General features: G+C 34.6%; 1 protein-coding gene across 1 annotated transcript in view; it reads left to right on the top strand.

Annotated features, from left to right (window-relative positions):
* Positions 1-21,467, top strand: part of LOC149418107 (lachesin-like) — a 394,668-nt gene that overhangs the window by 237,223 nt on the left and 135,978 nt on the right. The window contains exon 4 of the mRNA XM_089639892.1: positions 6,402-6,609. Coding sequence (XP_089496018.1) covers positions 6,402-6,609 — 208 coding nt within the window. The remainder of the gene's footprint in view (positions 1-6,401; positions 6,610-21,467) is intronic.

Raw genomic sequence — 21,467 nt, 5'->3', positions numbered from 1 at the left:
GCTAAAAACATTCCTTGATTGGCTACAAGAGGAAAGCGGCGTTATTAGCACGCATAACAGTAATAAGCCTAACATACTCGTATATAGAATATTGAAATTGTCAGAACAAAATCAAGAGTCAAAATAAACCAGGTAAAATATTTTGTTAATTCTTAATAACAGAACATTAATTTGAAGCGCGTAACAATTACTTTCAGAAAACATTTACAACAATTTCTGCAAACTATAAACGGACAATTTGTTTCAGTGGTATCAAAGTTTACCGATAGGTGAGTTTTGGGGTCATGAAATATTGCAAACCTTTTGTATGACACAAATCAGAATGAAATTTATATCTACAAAATAGACAACCTTTAATTATAGTAAAATAAATCGAAAAATTTGCTTCAGTGTCATAAAATTAAGCTAGTTTTTGCATCTAAGATTTCAAGGTTAACACACAATTTTTCATCTTGCACTGCAATGGAACTAATTATATATGCTTGGTGTTTGTCGTGTTTTAAAAAAAAATAAGTACCGTTTGAAGCAGGGTATTAAAACTTATCATTTTCAGTCGTCGCTGTATTTTATTTTTTACCACATATTTCTAACAAAATAACTTATTTATAATAACTTAACAAAATTGGATGTATCATATCTATGGTACTTACCATTAATAATTACTTTAAAAAAATTGTAAATATCACTAGTATTAAAAATACATTTACAAAACTATATCACAATCTAGTTTTTATAATTATTTTTTATAATTAATAATTTAAACCATGGTATATCACAATCTAGTATTTATTATTATTAATATATCTTATGGTCTATCACTATCTAGTATTTTTTATAAATAATATATATCATGGTATAACACTATCTAGTATTTATTATTCACAATATTATATATCACTATCTAGTATTTAATATTAATAATAAATATCATTTTATATCACTATCTAGTATTTAAAAATAAAAATATATATCATGGTATATCACTATCTAGTATTTATTATTAAAGATATATTATGGTATATCACTATCTAGTATTTATTATTAATGATATGTATATTATGGTATATCACTATCTAGTTATAAATCATTAATAATATGTATCATGGTATATCACTATTACTAAAAATACCTTATTAAAATTGTGCATATAAGTAGTAGTTAACATTTGTAATAACTCAACAAAATTTTATATATCACTATCCGGTATTTATTATTAATAAATAGAAAAAATTGGGTTTATTTTATTATTTTATTATTTTACCTACTATTATTAATACTTATTTCATAAAATTGTGTGTATCACTAGCATTTACTATTCACAAATAAAGGTTATTATCATATTCATAAGGGTGTAAACTAACAACTAATTAAGTACCAACTAATGAGGCTGAAAGGTAACCTACCCACTAAATTTATTACTTAATATAATATTCATAGTTCGATAAGTTGGGTCATAAAACAATAAAGCTTCTATATAAATCACACAGATGCCACCAGTGTGCAGTGGGAGGTTAGCTTATTTGGAATGAATAGCTCTTACTAGAGACTAGCAGACCAGCAGGGTTGAGTAACATGCGGCCCGCGAGCACTTTCGGTGCGACCTGCTGACCACAAAACAAAATGTATGAAAAAATTACTTTCAGAACGCGAGAAAGGATATCTTTATTTTTATGGTATTTCAGATACGTTTCTAATACATCATTACAAAACCAGGAAGAAAGGTATTACATAGCTGACAGGTACTTACTTATGCACCCACGTCAACACGAACACCCCATAACATACACCCTATTAAAGTTGGGAACTCGTACAAGGATTAGCCCTTAAGATAAAACCAGTTTAGTGTTTAGAACGTAACTATAAAATTCACGTTGCAAATTCATCTGTTTGTGATGCCATTTTCATGTGCTGGGTGTAGTTTTATTCAGAGCTGGGACTCTAATCGGACTCCGCAGCACACAGTATTCATCTTGGATTTTACAACTGCAGTTCAAAAACGATAATGTTTACCTTCAAATTCCTCAGTAGATGAGTCCATAACGGGAATTTCATTGTTACATTTTGAACACAAAACTGGTTTTAACTAAAAAGTGCAAGTTACCAACTTTAATTAAAATTTCACCCAGAACACGAAAATCGTTTAGTACGATTTTTGCAACAAATAGTCTGCAACTAGAATTTAAAAACTGCACTTCAAATTCAAATTTGTCTGCACATGAATCCACAACATTAATTTTATCTTTAAGTGAGTCCCCAGTTCAATTAGCAATTCACTCATATTTTTTTATAACACATTTAACTTCTTATTATTAAAATAATAAGATTTATTTTTCGGAATACTTTTATTGAGTAAAATCTCAAATTGTAATATTTAAATATTGAAGACAATATTAGTGATTTCTAAACGAAAATCTGAAACAGAAAAATCAGAAAAGGAAACGGTCACATCTGGGACCGTTTCCTTTTCTGATTTTTCTGTTTGAGATTTTCGTTTAGAAATCACTAATATTGTCTTCAATATTTAAATATTACAATTTGAGGTTTTACTCAATAAAAGTATTCCGAAAAATAAATATTCATTCTAGACTTGCAGAAAAGTCAACAGATGTCGCACATTAAAAATAAAAAATAAGATAGGTTTATCTAAGACGCTGTCTGGATTGCATTTAGTTCGGGTTGAATCTTGCGATCATACATAAAGATAGTTGCAAATAAAAATGTGCAGTGAAAAAATGAAGACAATGTGGTTCTTATTCGAAGTATGATACAGTTAAAAGTGACCGAGGGGAATAGGGTCCCATTAGCTCAGTTGGTAGAGCACTGTCACGGAAAGACAAGGGTCTTGGGTTCGTGTCCCAGATGTGACCGTTTCCTTTTCTGATTTTTCTGTTTCAGATTTTCGTTTGGAAATCGCTAATATTGTCTTCAATATTTAAAAATAATAAGAAATTAAACTTAAATTAAAGAGGGATGTTGTATCGCCTATTTATTTGTGTCTAAACTGCTACATGTAAGTATCTGTCAGCTATGTTATACCTTTGTCTGGGTGTTGTAATAATGTCTTTAAATGTATTTGAAACACCGTGAAATAAAACCGTTCTTTAAGTATATTTTTATACTCTTTTTTGTGGTCAGCAGGCCGTACCAAAAGAGCTCGCGGGCCGCACCAAAAAACATCGTTTCCCACCCCTGGACTAAGGGGACTCGAGAGAAAGTTTAAATTCCATACTTTTATTTTAACTGGCGAACGGATCTCTGGAGAGTTGAAAGCTTTATTGGAATTAATAATTTATTGATTTATTCAGTATGCGCTTCTGCAGCATCCGGTATAAGGACTACATGATATGTGATTCCTAGCTTACTATCGATCTGAAATTTTAATTTTAAATAACTTTATAAAAAAAAATACTTTGCATGAGATGATAACAAAAAGATTTTCTTTGTAGCTTTTGTGTTGTAGGTAATGGATAACCCTGGTAGTTGGGCGCGTTGACGATGGGAGGTAGGGCAGGGGTGACAGGCTGCATGGTGTAGCAAAGGGTGGAAAGTGGGCGGTTATCGGGACTACACTTTAAAGAATTACCCCTCACGTGTAGCGTTAAATAATGTATGGACGGGATTGTTGTCAAACTGTTGTGCTTTTTACTTACACTTTCTGATGTACCTGTATGTAAAAAAAAGTAATAGAAAAATATTGTTTTTTGTGCTTATGTCTCTTTTAACGTGCGTTCATTGACAGTTCATCTTAGTCTGTAAATTGTGGTTTGGTGACCGTAGTTCCATGGGTGTGACGGTAACGCGCGTTAAAAGTTAGAGGCTTAAGTTGGATAGAAAGTTCTAAAGAACCAGGGGATAGTATACTATATTACAATTAAGTATATGTATTTTTTAACTCTTTAATTTAAAAAAAAAAAAATTCTAAATTTGAGGTAGGTAATTATTTTGTGACTTAAGCCTCTTTAGTTGTAAAAGATACGCATTTTTCTAAAGAAATTTAGCTTAAGACCTTTTGACTATATTTTTATTATTTTAAATGTTCTGTATTCAAAAATAATTATTTAATGACTGAAGTCTTTTGTATCAGAGAAAATATTTTAGTTGTGATGTCATAAGTCAACTTAAGATTTAGTTTGGATTACTATTTTACTTTGGATACTCTATGGATCACAGCATTCTAAATACATAATTTGAATCTATGACCAACGCCATTTGGTCCCATGTACGTAAGACTAATGAGTTTTTAACAAAAAAAATTAAGACAATAACCAAATAAAATATCTGGACACTAAAAAGACTAATTAACTAGAAAATTGGCAACTGTATAATTAAGTCATGTTGGCTATTTTATAACTAAAGATCGTTATTACGTTCAAGATGTGTTCATGGCTACAACCGATACAGCATTTAAATTATTTACATTTGCCCACGCATCAAAAAGAGTTGAGAAAAGTGAGCGTAATATGCAGACGACTTTATATACTATCATATTTTTGAGGTTACTTGTACCAATAGATTCATGCGCTTCACGTCTAATGTGTACAGGGCGACTTGGCCGTCGCACGCGTTGGCCGGTCAACCCGATTATTATCGGTTTTTTTGCAAACATCAAAGGATCTTGGCGCCAACCCGCTAACGCTGTCCTCCAGTTCGCAATACGCGTTCAGCGGAGGATCTCGTGTTGATTATTGCGTGAGTGATTATTTTCGTTTAAGAATTGCGATGATTAATAATTAAACCTGCAAATGGAACAGAATGTCACATATAGTTGGAATCATAAGAAAATCGACACATTAGTGTGACATGCTGTATTAGAAAAAGTGCTATCAAATAATAATTTACAGGGTGGGGCAAAAGTAATCACCCTATTAAAAAACGCTATAACTTTTGTAAATGGTGCCAAATATTAATTCGGTTTTGACATTTGTGAAGTAAACAAACGCAGAAAACAAATTGACATGACATAAATCGGTTTACCGAAAAAAAAACAAATTTCACAAAAAGTACCAAAGTTTATCATTAAAAAAATACAGTAAAAGCACTTCGGGTGATTACTTTTGCTCCACCCTGTATGAGACACTATTATTGAAAAGAATATTTTTTCGATCTGTTAGTAGGATTTGGATTGAAATGAAAAAGTAGTAAAAAAACTACGGAACTGTGTTAAAAAACGGTTTCAGAACCGTAAGCTCACGCGCAAAGTCCTCTGCCCAGCTCTGTGATTGATAATACGTGATGTCAATCTATGAGAGGTTTGTGGTGAGGTACATGTGCCCAGATAATGGCTCATCAAACAAAGAAGAAACAAAGCTAACATCGGATAATGTATTTTCAATACACGCACTCATAAAAAAAACACTGAAAATCCCATACATACAGACGGAAAGAGGAAAACATTGTGTATGGAGGATCGTATTGAATAATCGAGTAATCACCAAAATTAACAAAAGCTCTCACGAAAATAATAAAACACAATGAATACGTGATTATTTTGCCATAAATCAGGTCATCAAATACCTTAAAATTGGCAACGCAATATTTTTGATGAATCAATCAAAACTTTTAACATTTTTTAAATTCGTTGAGGGCTCAACAAATAATATAATTCCCAGAACAATCTAAAATGTGCTTTTTAACGTGAAATATTCAAACACGAATTTGAGGTTTTTGTGTTAAATTAATTAATTAATATCGTAATTCCAACCTAGTTTTGGAATAAAATCAGTATGCTACCGCCAAATAAAATTTATACAAATTAATACAGATAAATTTAAGAGTAAACACTTTTACTGTATTTGTATCATTTTCAAAGTCATCCCACATGCTGCAGACTGATTTTATTTTACTCTTTTTGACTAACTCAACTTTCTCTGTACATCTATGTATTGATATTGCACACTTTACAATAGCATTCATTTTTATCCGACCAGGTTTGAAATGGTCACAATGTCGTCACATATCCACAAAACTTGAGGCGCAACGGGTTTTGATACTTGTTGTTACTCTTGATTCAAGTGTTGTTTTACCGGAAGCATGTTCAATAAGCAGGGTGATTATACAATTTTAAACAGTGAAGCTTACTTAGCGACATCACTGACTTCATAACTTAACCATCGCGCGTTCAGACCTGTGACTGATAGTCTTGCTCACAATATCCCTGTCCACTGGCTTCCCAGTCGGTTCTTATGACGTCAGTACTCTTTCTGATATTGAAGTATTGATATTTTATTTTTTAGCGTTATTTAGTCATTTTACTAGATCGATATTATTACTTGTACGACTAAAAATAAAAAAAAATAAAACTTCAGAACAATGAAATATTCTAGAATCTAAATGCTTTACGTGATTTGAAATTACTAATTTGATTTATTCCTTATTGTTAACATATTGTTTTTTTGATGCAGGTCGCCTGGCTGAGGGTCGACACCCAAACCATACTGACTATCGGTACCCACGTGATCACCAAGAACCACAGGATAGCCGTGACGCAGGCCGACCGGCGGGCTTGGTCGCTCCATGTCCGGGACTCCCGAGAGGCCGACCGCGGCTGGTACATGTGCCAGATTAACACGGACCCCATGAAGAGTCACACAGCATTTCTGGAAGTAGTCGGTACGTCACTTTTGGATCCGTTTTTTATTAAAAGTGATCTGGTCTAGCGAACCAAAGAGGCTGGTTTCCATCCAGGTGTCGTGAGCTCAATTTTTTATTTTCTTTATTTATTTTTATAACTATCACATAGTACGTGTACTTTGGATGCTGTGTGGAGGGTCGTTTTGAGAAGATAACCATGTTTTAGGAGGGAGGAACACAGATATCGGAAAATCGTTACACAACCGAGCTGTTGAACTCAAGAATCGTAGACACAACCCGTTCTCATGTGACAAATGCCAACCGTGTACAAGTGTTGGTCGCGCTTTTGGCGTGTTTCCGGACCATGAACTGGTGCCGAAGGGATCAATGACGCTAGTTCCTCGGAGCATCTTCTATTGAAATACCTGTAGAACAAGGGCAGCATTCCCACCTGACGCCTGTGCTCTAAATGAGTATGGGAAATTAATTGCTAAGAAAGGAAATCTATCGAACGTTTCTTCACAGTCAATATTTTGGGGCGCTACAATTTTAGTGATCGGGTAGTGTTGCTCCGGAACCATTCATTGGATAACCCACACCTCTGTCATAGGTTACCCCAAATAGTTCGCTACGTTCGATATGTGCAGGGGTGCCCGGATATAAGGTGAGGTTTATCTATGACTGCGTGGCTGTCCGGATTGGGAGAGGCCGGTTGACACAACACCCTTCGGTCTCTTGACAAGCCAGACTATTCGGCCCACCACGCAGTTGGTGGGCAGACGCATCTGCCCCAAACCTGACCTGGTGGGAGGGATGGATTCAAATGTCTCTTCTGGACACACTGACCTCCAAATTCCTACACACCCTGCACAACCTTTTCCTTACCTGAACTTCCTCCCCTTCCTTTACGAGATGATATGCCTTGGCCCAGAGGTAAAGTATTTACCTAAAATTATAAACCTGCTAAGCATCTCTTTCTTTACTTAATCAGCATGGTATTCTTTGTAAATCTCTTTGCAAAATGTGTCGTGACGGAGAACTAAATATGCCAGCCGAGGAATTGAAATGACGATGCCAGATCCAAACGCTGTGCCAAATCAGCCACTGACGGGTCAAATCAGTTTTTCAATGGTCGATTCATGAGCATATGTGTTAAATCCACGTGCGACCGTTTTACAAATAAAGAAATCCGAATAAAATACAAGGCTGATGAGTGATGGTAATGGTATCCACAAGAGTAAGAATGGAAAGCTCGATGGCTAAGAAATGTTAACGGAAAAGGGTGTATCGGTAGAAAGTAATAAATAACAAGGACGCCCCAGGAAGATGTGCCACTTCATCAATGTGTGGCATGCATCGACAAAGTACCAATTATATCAAAGAATTCTATATTAAGATATTATTTTCGATATCTTGTACATTCGTGAACTTCAAAAAATAACTGAGTTAGATAAAAGGGTTGAAAACAAAAAATTGAAACGACCAATTTCATTGGAATGCCGAGTATTTTAGATAGAAAGTTTCTTTAGTAACAGATTCGTTTCCAGGAATGTCACTGACAATGAAATTCACTCCACCGAAAGTTTTACTTGAGTAAAAGCTCGATTTTCTTGGTTTAACCAAGTGAACGATCTGAAGGATTGTGTTACCATTGAAATTTGTTTTGAGGTCGTCCACTTATATGAATATGTTTCTAGGATTTTTTCTATTAGTGCAAATCTTAGAGTAATAATATACAAGAGACCGCACTAATATTTGTACAAATCGTTGACATACTCGCAAAATAAAGCTCTCCCTTTCAGCTCGGTTCCATTAACGTACAAAAAACAGAGACAACAATTTCTGTTAAAAACATATTGTGTAAACGGTATGAAGCGACTTTTTGGAACGAGCGAAGTTCACACCAGTTTGATCTGTCATCGTGCGGTAGCTCAAAAGTGCAAACATATTGATATTTTTACGTTAATTGAGCGAAATTTAAAAAAAAAACGCTATGGCTATATGTGCTATGTATGGGTGCTTCAACCGAAGCTCAAAAGGAACAAAAAAAATCAGTTTTCACAGGTATTTATTAAAGAATTCATGTTTTTCACTGTATTCAATCTTTGATATCAAATATTTTATATGCTTAACTACAAAACCACAAGTAACTTCCACCATTATTTAAACAATCCTTACACTATTTGTATCTATATAATAAACATCCGTTTTGTATGCGTTTTAATGCACTTTTAATATGTTTTACTAAGAAGAAATCTTGGCTAAATTATAATAATGCAACTTACCTATTTCAGTCGGCATCTGAACGTATCTCTGTCTCTTTCTCTCTCATAATATGAACGCTAATTTGTTGATAAATGGACAGAGACGGAATAATTTTTGTCTTTGTTTTTTTTTTCGTTATAAAAAATTCAGGGCTGTGCTGAAATTGGTTTAGTATTAAATATTTAACTATTTACAGTTTTCCAAAGGATGAAAAAAGGCTAATGAAATGGATTCGTGCAACAAATAGGGAAAATTGGACTCCCAAATACCACAGTGCAATCTGTTCCGCACATTTTTTAAGTGAGCACTTAGACACAACGAAAACAAAGGTCCGTCTAACGGATTTCGCGGTGCCTCAATCTAATTTAAGAGTACCCTTGGTTACACAAAAGGTTTTTATGATTTTTTTTCATCCGCTTTGACACCACCATAAAAAATATTTGGTAATGACTATTGACTAATAAACCACTAACTTACTATTAACTAATACAGAATAATATTTTCAGATTATACCAAACTCAAATGTGTCCTCCCCGCCTGTGTCAGAACAGGCGCTTACATTTAATGCAGGCATAGATGTTGTAAGTATGTTAACACCATACAAAATTTGGTGCAAAATTCACTTCTTACTATCATTTTTTTATGCAATGACTTATGACTAATAAACTAATTACTTACCACTAACTAAAAAATAATAATATTTTCAGATAATACCAAACTCAAATGTGTCTTCCCCACCTGTGACAGAACAGGCGCTTACATTTAATGCAGGCATAGATGTTGTAAGTATATTGTGTGTAATACAAATAGAAATACAGCATGAAAATAAATAGAAAAAAAATAATGATTGATTTCATGTTTACAGATCATGGAGAATTCAGATAGCCTTGAACCCGTAACTCGCGCCCCCATACCTGAAACCCCACGAAAAATAATTTTAAGAAGAATTTTAGATCGGCGTAATACGCGAATTGTCAAATTAACAAAAAAAATCTTGACATTACAACAGTCGAAACGGCGACAATTGCGGAAAATTGATGATTTAACAAAAATTATTCAGGACTTGGATAAAAAGGGCTTTGTTTTAAATGAAGGTATTGAGATTTTATCATCAATGGTCGGGCCCAACAATGATTTTTTAAAACGGCAAATTTCCAAGGCAAGTGGACTTCCTTTAACAAGAAAGTACTCTCCTGAACTAAGGATATTTGCAATTACTTTGCATTTTTACTCTCCTAGGGCATACAATTACGTAAGGAAAACTTTCAACACGTGCTTGCCTCATCCCAAAACACTTGCTAATTGGTATAAACAAGTTGATTGTAACCCCGGTTTCACACAAGAATCGTTCGATGCAATCAAACTGAAAGTTCAGTTGAGTGATGAACCAATTCTTTGCTCGCTTCTTTTAGACGAGATGAGCATTCGTGAACATGTGGAAAGAGTTGGTGAAGTTCAATTGGGGCAAGTCAGTTTTGGTACCAATATGGAAGATGAACATATACCCATGGCTCGTCAGATACTTGTTTTTATGATAGTATGTGTTAATGGATCATGGAAAATACCTGTTGGATATTTTCCGATCATAAGCTTGACAGGGGAACAAAAGAGTATGTTGGTTACCCAATGTTTAACATTGCTAAAGGAAAGCGGTATTCGGACAGTTTCTTTGACATTCGATGGTGCATCTTCAAACGTTCTCATGGCTAAACAGTTGGGTTGTTCTTTTGAAGAGCATAATTTAAAACCATATTTTTATTTTGAAAATGAGATAATTGTGGTTTTTTTTGATCCATGTCATATGCTTAAATTGATTAGAAATACATTGGGAGACAGAATGAAATTTGTAGACAGTAACGGGGGGATAATTGACTTTGGATTAATAGAGAAATTGAATCTTTTACAAGAAAATGAAGGGCTTCATTTAGGTAACAAGTTACGCAGAGCACATGTAGATTATGTGCGACAAAAAATGAAGGTTCGATTGGCAGCCCAGTTGTTAAGCGATTCTGTTGCCGATGCGATCGAATTTTGTGCTCAAGAACTAAAGTTGCCACAATTTATCAATAGTGAACCAACAATACTTTTTATAAGATGTATTAACAAGCTGTTTGATATATTTAATTCACGAAGCATTGCTTCACCGAAGTGGAAAAGACCTATTTACCTCGGAAATCATTTAGAGTTTTCTGAGTACCTTCGAAATGTTAGTATATATTTGTCAAATTTAAAGTTTTTAGACGGGGTCAAAATAGTCAAATCTACCAAAAAAATTGGGTTCCTGGGTTTTAAAATTTGTATTGAAAGTTTACAATTATTAATAAATAAATACCTAATTTCTGAGTTCCCAATGTTAAAATTTCTAACAATGTATAAATTTAATCAGGACCACATTGAGTTATTTTTTGGAGCGATTCGATCTCACGGTGGTTTTAATAATAACCCATCAGTCATTCAATTTAGATCCGCGTATAGAAAACTCCTTATCCACGCAGAAATCAAAGATGCTAGAACCGGGAACTGCTTACCTTTAGACCAAATAAGTATTTTGAACTGTAGTAGCTCTGGAAATTCCGTAAATATTATTAATGTCACCGCTCCTAAAAGCACAATAATTATAGAGGACAAATTAAACAATATGTATACTAATGATGATGATGATGATGATATTCCTGAATTTATGTGTCCTGAATATTTATGTAATAATTATGTTAAAAACTGTGTAATTTATATCGCTGGATTTGTAGTCAGATATTTAAATAAAAAAATTAAATGTGAGAAATGTCTTGCAGCTCTTACAGGATTTAAGTCGTCTTTAGAAAATTCTTTAATTGCACAAAAAAATCGGGGAGGATTAGTTTATCCATCAGATGACGTAATTTTAATTTGTACAAATAGTGAACGGGTTTTCAGAGAGGCGCTTAGCCGATCTGGCGGTAAAATAATGAACCCTCAATTTTCGTTAGATCATTTAGTTAGTAGAGTTTTAAAAATATTAGTTAATACAGATTGTTTTGATATCTTACTTTCTCACATGTTAGACCAGTCACCACTGGAGTCACCAGTCACACTGTCCACCTAATAAGGGCAGTTGCTTCTAAATATTAGTTAATACAGATTGTTTTGATATCTTACTTTCTCACATGTTAGACCAGTCACCACTGGAGTCACCAGTCACACTGTCCACCTAATAAGGGCAGTTGCTTCTAAATATTAGTTAATACAGATTGTTTTGATATCTTACTTTCTCACATGTTAGACCAGTCACCACTGGAGTCACCAGTCACACTGTCCACCTAATAAGGGCAGTTGCTTCTAAATATTAGTTAATACAGATTGTTTTGATATCTTACTTTCTCACATGTTAGACCAGTCACCACTGGAGTCACCAGTCACACTGTCCACCTAATAAGGGCAGTTGCTTCTAAATATTAGTTAATACAGATTGTTTTGATATCTTACTTTCTCACATGTTAGACCAGTCACCACTGGAGTCACCAGTCACACTGTCCACCTAATAAGGGCAGTTGCTTCTAAATATTAGTTAATACAGATTGTTTTGATATCTTACTTTCTCACATGTTAGACCAGTCACCACTGGAGTCACCAGTCACACTGTCCACCTAATAAGGGCAGTTGCTTCTAAATATTAGTTAATACAGATTGTTTTGATATCTTACTTTCTCACATGTTAGACCAGTCACCACTGGAGTCACCAGTCACACTGTCCACCTAATAAGGGCAGTTGCTTCTAAATATTAGTTAATACAGATTGTTTTGATATCTTACTTTCTCACATGTTAGACCAGTCACCACTGGAGTCACCAGTCACACTGTCCACCTAATAAGGGCAGTTGCTTCTAAATATTAGTTAATACAGATTGTTTTGATATCTTACTTTCTCACATGTTAGACCAGTCACCACTGGAGTCACCAGTCACACTGTCCACCTAATAAGGGCAGTTGCTTCTAAATATTTAAATATCAGACTCCACTTCCTGGCCAAATCGGCTGTGCGGCCGACTACTCTAGTGAGACAGTATTTCAATAAATTAACATTGATTCTCAACCAGTAGGTAAATACTGTTGAGAATAACTTATTACTTTTGTTTGTACATTACTTTTGTTTTTAACCCCTTAAGTCTATTTTTTCGCTTTAAGGAACAACTCATAAGGGTCTCATAGAAATTGATGTGTCTCCCTTACTATCATGGTTAGAAATATAATCTTAACTGTGTTAGAAGGAGGAAACATCATGATATTTATTCAAATCTAAAAATTAGCGGCAAAATAAATAAAATGTACACTTTTATGAATCCAAAGTTCATGACAGCAAGTTGAAAAAAAAAATTTTTTTTGAGAATTTTTCATTAATTATGTTTACATGAAACGGTTCAAAATTGAGGTGATAATAACGTTTATAATACATTTGTCTAATAAAAAATGTATGTGTTTTTTTTTTTTCATTATCAGTAATTTTAATTAGAAATACTGTGATGTCAGCCATTTTTAAAACTTTTTTATGTTAGCATGCAAAATTTTTATATTAAAAAAATTATGTTTATTTTGAATTATAACATTTGGAAGCGTATTTTATCATCTTTCCAAAACAGTTTTTAGTTTTCGGATACATTCAGAAATATTCTATTTATTTGGATTTTTTTGCTAAACGGAAATATTTCGACTCTCTGAAAAAATACTGTCGAGGCCTGAAGGGTTAAGTTAATTTTCGATGGAACTGAAATTTATTTTATAATTTTATGCACATGATAATAACTTTCTAATTGTTCATATTTATAATGTAATATATTAAAATATATATACTAGAAATTGCATTTGATTATTTACGACTCACGACAAAATACCTAATTGTTTTAACTTTTGACAACCCTGCATCAGTTTGTAGACCATATGCGCTTTGGTCATCTTTGGTCCAAAACCACTTACAACATTTCGCATAGCACGGTCTCTTGTATATTATTACTCTAAGGTGCAAATGACTATTAATCTACCAATTTAACTAACTAACTAACTAACTAACCATCACGCCGTTTCCCCGCAGGGGTAGGCAGAGAGGACAGACCGCCAAACAACTCGGTCTTGGCACACACTTCTTGCCTCATTCACATTCATACATCGTCTCATACATACTCTTCTATTATTCTGACTCTTGACATGGCCCGACTCTAGTATCTGATTCACTTGATCGTGCCATGTCTTCCTCGGGCGTCCCCGACTTCTGCTACCATCAGCATTTGCATCATATATCCTCCTTACACTCCTATCTTCGCTCATTCGCTCTACATGCCCAAACCATCTAAGCGTCCCTTTCTTAATCTTACTCATTACGCTTACATCAGCCTTGCACTCTTTGCGGATCTCCACATTCCTCACACGATCAAACATGGTTTTACCACACATACGCCTCAGGGATCTCATTTCAACAGCATTTAATCTACTTTCATCCTTTCTTTGCCAGTTCCATGCCTCACTTCCATACATCAAGGTAGGTACCAGCACTCCGTTGTGGACTGCTAACTTCGCTTCTTTGGACAATTTTTTGTTAGCGCCTACGGCGTTTAGTCCTCCATTAACGGAATTACCTGCATTTACCCTTCTTTCGATATCTCTGTCAGCCTTCCCATCTCTCGTAAACATACTTCCTAAATACACAAACTCATCCACCTGCTCCAAGTATTCCCCATTCACAATTATATTGCACACTGTTTTCGTACTTTCTCTTTCAAACACCATTACTTTAGACTTACTTACATTCATCATTAACTCATTCTTCATGCATACTTCGTTCATCCTAGACACGAGAGACTGTAGATCTTCTATACTATTAGCAATCAGCACCGCATCATCAGCATACAACAGGCAACATACTTTCAAATTACTCAAATTCGCGCCCAATCCCACCTCTTTCAATTCTTGCATACAATTATCCATGTATAGATTGAATAACCACGGTGACATTACGCAGCCTTGTTTAACACCTTTTGTGATATCAAACCACCCCGTAAAACCATCGTTTACCCTAACACATGCAACGCTTCCCTCATACAGAGACGCGATTGCCTGAGTCAGATATGTATTCACTCCATACTTGGACCACACCTTCCATAGCTTTTTCCTGTCGACTCGGTCGTATGCTTTTTGTAGATCTACAAAGGCACAGAAAAGTTTCTGGTTTTTTGCCAGAAACTTCTCAGTGAGCATACGCAATGAGAAGATCTGGTCCATGCACCCCCTTCCACTCATAAAAGCACCTTGCACATCCCATATTTTATCTTTTGTTTCCTTTCTTACTCTTTCAATCAAAATTCTACCATACAGCTTGCCAACTGAACTTAGCAGGCTAATAGCCCTATGATTCCCACATTCCATACGTGACCCTTTACCTTTGTATAATGGCATTATCACAGCCCTTCTCCAGTCTAAAGGCGTATAACCTTCCTTTAAACATTGGTTAAAAAGATTGCACAACCATGTGAGAATTATACGGCTACCTCCTTTAAAATATTCAGCAGCAATATTGTCAAACCCGACAGCCTTACCATTCTTCATACATTTAATCGAACTTTCTATCTCATCCATGCTAATTTCGGTAACATTCACTCCATCGTCATTCATATCTGATTCACCGCTGGAATCACTGTCACTCACTTCGCTTTCGAAGACTTCCTCGAAATAATTCATCCATCTCTCTTTTATTTTTTCCTCATTCGTCAACATTTTTCCATCTTTTGATTTTATCACTTTCATACTTCCGTTTTCTGGGCCACTCCGAGACCTTTTGACTTCTTTCCAAAACAACTTAATGTTTTCTTGGAAATGGTTTGTCATTTTCATTCCTTTTTCCTCTTCCAGGCGTTTCTTTCGTTCTTTCACTCCAACTCTTACTTTTTTCTTACATTCCTTATATACTTCTTTCGCTCGATACTTCTCTTCGCTGGAAGCACTGCCAGCCGCAATCAGACATAACCATGCTTTCTTCTTCTCTGAGACCAGTGCTTTAATCTCATCATCCCACCATGCATCACCTTTCTTCCTACCTTGCGTACTTATTCCACAAACCTCCCTAGCAGATTCACAAAGACACACTTTTATGTGGTTCCATGTTTCGTCTATGCTTAGACCATCCATTTCCTTCGCATTCAATCTTATCTCTGCACAATTCATATACTTACTTCTCACTTTATCATTTTGTAGTTTTTCTATTTTGACTCTTGTTGGAGTTAGTACCATTTTCACTTTAGAGCGCCAACCGCGAAAGAGGTTTACTCTTGACACTACAAGAAAGTGGTCAGTTTCGACCTCAGCCCCTCTGAAAACTCTTGTGTCCTCGGTAACAGCTCTCAACCTAGAGTCAATTACTACAAAATCAATAATTGACCTCTCATTTCCTCTTTCCCACGTATATTGGTGGATACCTTTATGATCGAAGAAAGTATTCGACACAAACAGGTTCCACTCTAAACATACTTCAAGTATTCTGTTCCCATTGTCATTCGTTCTTTTATCCCCAAACATACCTAAGACCGAATCAAATCCGTCACGTCTAATTCCTACCCACCCATTCAAATCGCCTGCCATTATAATCCTTTCGTTCATATTTTTTAGTCTCATTACATCATTCACATCAGTCCAAAAATCATCTTTCACTTCATCGCTTTCAGAATTGACAGGGGCGTAGCAAATAACAAGAAACACCCTTGTCAAACCGATTTTAAATCTGATCCACATTATTCTCGGACTTACACATTCATACTGCAACATACATTCAATCATTCTGGGAGACAGTAGCGCTGCAACACCTTGACAAGCCCTCTCCGTATCTGGTCTCCCAGACCAAATGACGAGCCTATCATTATGCTGCATTGTACCGCTACCCTTTTTCATACTCTCTGTTATACACAGTACGTCCAAACATTTGCTCACCATTGTATCACATAGTTCGTTCATCTTTCTTTCCATTCCTCCTCTAATGTTCCATGTACCAATTCGACATTGATCACGTTCCGTCCTCCTCTTTGCGCCACCGAAGGGTTGGCGATGTGATGGATAGCGAACCTCATCGACATCTTTGTCGGCCATTCCCTTCCAAGTACTACATAAACATCTTACTTATACAACTTAACATATCGTTACACACATAAAAAAATACATTTTTATACGCTTAATATAACATTTAACTTAATCCTAAACTCAACCAAAGAAAAAACTGTTCCAGAATGACTAAACAAATAAACTACCACTAAAAATAGATATTTTATCACTGTATAATTGTTTTAAAACACTCCATGTAGACAGCAAACTAAAGAGCGCGGGTTCAGTCCGATTTCATCCTTCATTTCCGATGTCATTATTTCACGCGCGGAAGGGCACGAGCGATGGGGAGCGAAGGTTGCGGCAGGGGTTGCATGAGTCGCCAAATGACTCTCTTCTTGTCCGGGTTAAGGGTAGATTCCGAGAAACGACGATTCTGTGGCCTAGGCAATGTCATATGGCCCACATTCTATAACCGCACTGTATGCGTCGGACAGCGGGGTTTGCAGTATTGGTGCGGGTGGACGAGGGGCAAGGGGCAAGGGCCGAAGGGATGATCACATCTGGTGAATGTTCAAAGCACTGGTCTCGTATTATACACATTGGAAATCACACATCTTAGGATTAACAATATTATTTGTCACCTATTCTTGAAGTCGTTATACGTCCACACTGGTCACAGTAAAATTAGTTTTTAGTACACTTAAGCAATTTGAACACAGTAAGGAACATTTATTGACACTTTTAAGGGCGGAATGTATGAAATATCCCTTGTAATTGTCGAAGAAAGACGAGATCGACCAAAACGCGTCAGGCTGCTCCGAGAGCCCGACACTTACTCTACCAATTTATTACCCGAAAATCTTAATTTAATAAGATCTAAATGGTTATTACAACAAGTATCAAACTGCATTATGTAACAAAAACTTTCATATCTTCGAACATATTACTTTCGGTCTTTCATTTCGATTATGTTATAAATATTTTAACATGTAACAGAGTTTTCAATATCGTCCTGTTGAGGAACCACTATTAAAAATTAAAATGCTGCGGTGAATTAGATTTATTTATTATGAAAAAGATAATGAAAAGTAAAGGTCTCAACTGGGAAACGATGCCGGGTCATTACGTCTTACCGGCACAACTACTTAACCAACTCAGTCATTGGGTCCTAATTTTTTTTTTCCTCATATTGCAAATTCAGAATTAACAATTAACAATCTTCAACTAATTTTTCCAATATTTTTGGCTGCTATCTTTTTGAATGATTACAAGTTCTAATGAATTGATTCGTAACCTAGATAGTGTTTCGGATAACATCTCCGATTTTTATTTATATATGACACCAATTGACTTTTTGTAAAAGTCTAAATGAATATTCAATTTTATTTTGAAAAACTTGAATTATTAGTGTAAGTATGATTAGATTTATTAATATCGTCTTCTTCTTTAATAATATATTACATTGATGGGTTTAACCTTCAGAAGTTATTAAACATGTTATTTCAAGAAAATTGTAAAATGCATATGCGTAGTTACCAAATATGAAAGAAATTTACTTTTTATTAATAATAATTGGATAATTTTGGTATAAACTTTTAAAAACCATCCCAAGGGCGTTAACCTTCCTTTGTACCGCCATAAAAATAACTCTTTGATTCAATTTATTAAAAAAAATGTATCGGATAACTTAAAACAATAGATAACCATTTAATTGTGTAAAAATCCTAATTTTTTTGAACATCATTAGGTATGCAGTTTAATTATTCAATAACTTTTACACGTAAGGCGATGCACCACGTCGTGTAACATTTGGAATCGGTCTGCAAACAATAACACTCCTAATGTAGATGGCGATAAGGTTTAAATTCCCACTTAACACCAGCTGTCGGTTTTGATTTTTTTATAAAAAAAAACATCGCCTTAAAGTGAGTTTTGTTTTATAAATATTTAAATGTTTTACAATCATTTTCTAAAGAACTTACTTTGCTGCGTTACACAATAAAACCATAAGCGAAAAGAGATTTGCAAGTTTCAGATTTTTAACTTTGAAGCCGATTTTATGGCCTGATACTTCATATTTTTCTGGACAAAAAATGGTAAATTATTTCAATGGCCAAGATGTGCTCTACTCGTATGATGTTGTACGTATGATTCTGTATTACTTATCAATGCTTCGCCTTAAGTTAAATGCTCACCATAAAAACGATATTTATTAATTCTCCAATAACCCCAATAGATCGCACGATATTTAATACATTAATAGCTTAATACAACACATTGTCTGGCGGCTGGACTAAGACATATTCCGGAGTCAGGAGTTGGATATCGGGGTATTAGTTTACCGAAGATGGATCGGTAATTGAATTCGGGCGAACGTCGGACTCTCGAGGGACGAGCTCCGTTTGGGCATATAAACTCGGCACTAACACTAACCGCTAGTGCAAACTTGGACTGGATTCAGAATGATTAAGTTTAAGGTTTTATGTTTCATAAGTGTCTGTGTGAACTCAATATATATTGAATTAAATTACGTAATCTGTTTTATTTTTAATATAAATGTATTAACTAGTGATATAATAATCACGATGCATCAACTACTCGGCCAACGGAGTGTTATATCTGTCACTAAATATAAATGTATTAAGTGGTGATATTACAATCACGTTGCATCAACTACTCGGGTTACGGAATGATATATCTGTCACCAAATAGAAATGTATTAACTAGTGATATAACAATCACGATGCATCAACTACTCGGGCCACGGAGTGATAAATCTGTCACTAAATAAAAATGTATTATTTAGTGATATAACTGCCACCTCACTTTTAATCTCGTTTAAACAATATATTTTTTTAATAAAAATTCCCAGAGAATAACAACTACAAACAATGAGACTTTGAATTCATTGTTAGCATAATATCAAAGTTGATTACTATGATTTATATTTACTTACACATACATAAAACATTAATATTCTTTAAAAGCACCATTTTCAATAAATATAATATATCACGAAACCTGTATCCTATTTTTAACCGAATTACCAACATTATGCAATAATCATTTATTTCCATGTAGATCTCAGGTATGGGGGACAGAGGAAACCACACTGTGTACTAATTGTCGAGAAAATGCAAAATAAATTTTTACGATGTCACTACATGAGAGAGTTGGGTTTTTACCCATTTATCTCGAGAATGCTGAGTAACTACAGCCTTAGTTCTAATAGGGATGTCGCATTACTACTGATGGCTCGTAAGCGTCTGAATGGTTTATTATTAATTCCAGACATTCTGGCTAAAATAGGATTCTATGTCTCGGATAATTTCACAGGCTTCTGATTCTTCCCCAGGTGCAGAACTAATTAATGGTGATGCTCTGAGGAAGACTTACGAGGTTAATTAACTGCCTCGCAGGAAATGTTAATTTTTCCTCATGTCTTACGAAGTATTATTTAACCTTTGATTTTGTGTACCTATGTGTAAATTTTTTTGTAAACTTACATATTTATAATGCAAATATAATTTTTTGTAATTTTATTTAACGTTTTCAAATGTTATTTATTGTCTCATGCCTTCTATATCTAATACCGACAACCATCCGATCTAAAACTATATTGTTTTCGTGGAAGTATATATTAAAACCTTTTTACCTTTTAACCATCTTCAGAAAAGAAAAATTCAATTTTTTTTTTAACATAAATTTATTGTTTTACTCGAAAGAAATTGAAGAGTTGTGAGGGCGAAGTTTTCCAAATGGATTCCCTTAAAAACATTGAACCGTTTTACTGCGGAGAAATAATAAATTATTTGCACGAAAAAAATTGGCAATTTTTTCGTGAAGACAAAAACAAACAAACGTTTATGTATCACTCTCGATTTTTTATTTGTTCTGTCAACTTGAATCAACTTGCTTCGGGTTCAATCGAGGTTACACATCTGCCCTGATGATAAACACTGTAACGCTGTCCGAAACGTTGGCTAAAGAAGGAGGTAGCGCAACACGGCAAAATACCCCAAAAATAAATTGCCATATTACCTTTTTTTAAATTTCAAATCAAATCAAAATTGGGATTCGATTAACCCAACGGCGTAATTTTATAAATTTAAGTGTTTTATAATTTAAAAAAAAGTTTTTTCGTTTAACAACTAACAAATAATAGACAGGTAATCGCCAAACTTTCCCATCACATCCAATGGTGGCTCGTGATTTTTGGGTGTACTAGAGTGCTAATATTAAAAAATATATATATTACTAAGCTGTTATTGCAAAATAAATAAATATTGTATTAAATATTATTTCGAAAAAAAAAACTAGCAACAGGCTAGGGTCACAGCAAAATAAAATGGTATTGCCATCATATGAAGAGAAATAGAGTGATAATATATGAAACCTTCCAAACCAAACAAACAATACTGTTTACAACTAGCTGATTGAAAAATCGAGTTATTTCTCTATAAAAAATCAGTTGCGGAAATAGGGTAGCAGAAATGCACAGTGGTTGTTGGTAACCAATCAAAAGTGGATCCCGGTAATGTTTGCCCTGTTTCACTGTTTGTTTCAGGAATTTCACT

This window comes from Hesperophylax consimilis, chromosome 14 (assembly GCF_061612785.1).
Source record: "Hesperophylax consimilis isolate HC1 chromosome 14, BYU_Hcon_1.0, whole genome shotgun sequence".
Lineage (NCBI taxonomy): Eukaryota > Metazoa > Arthropoda > Insecta > Trichoptera > Limnephilidae > Hesperophylax > Hesperophylax consimilis.
Note: the sequence above shows the minus strand (reverse complement) of the source record. Positions and strands in the feature narration are given on the sequence as shown.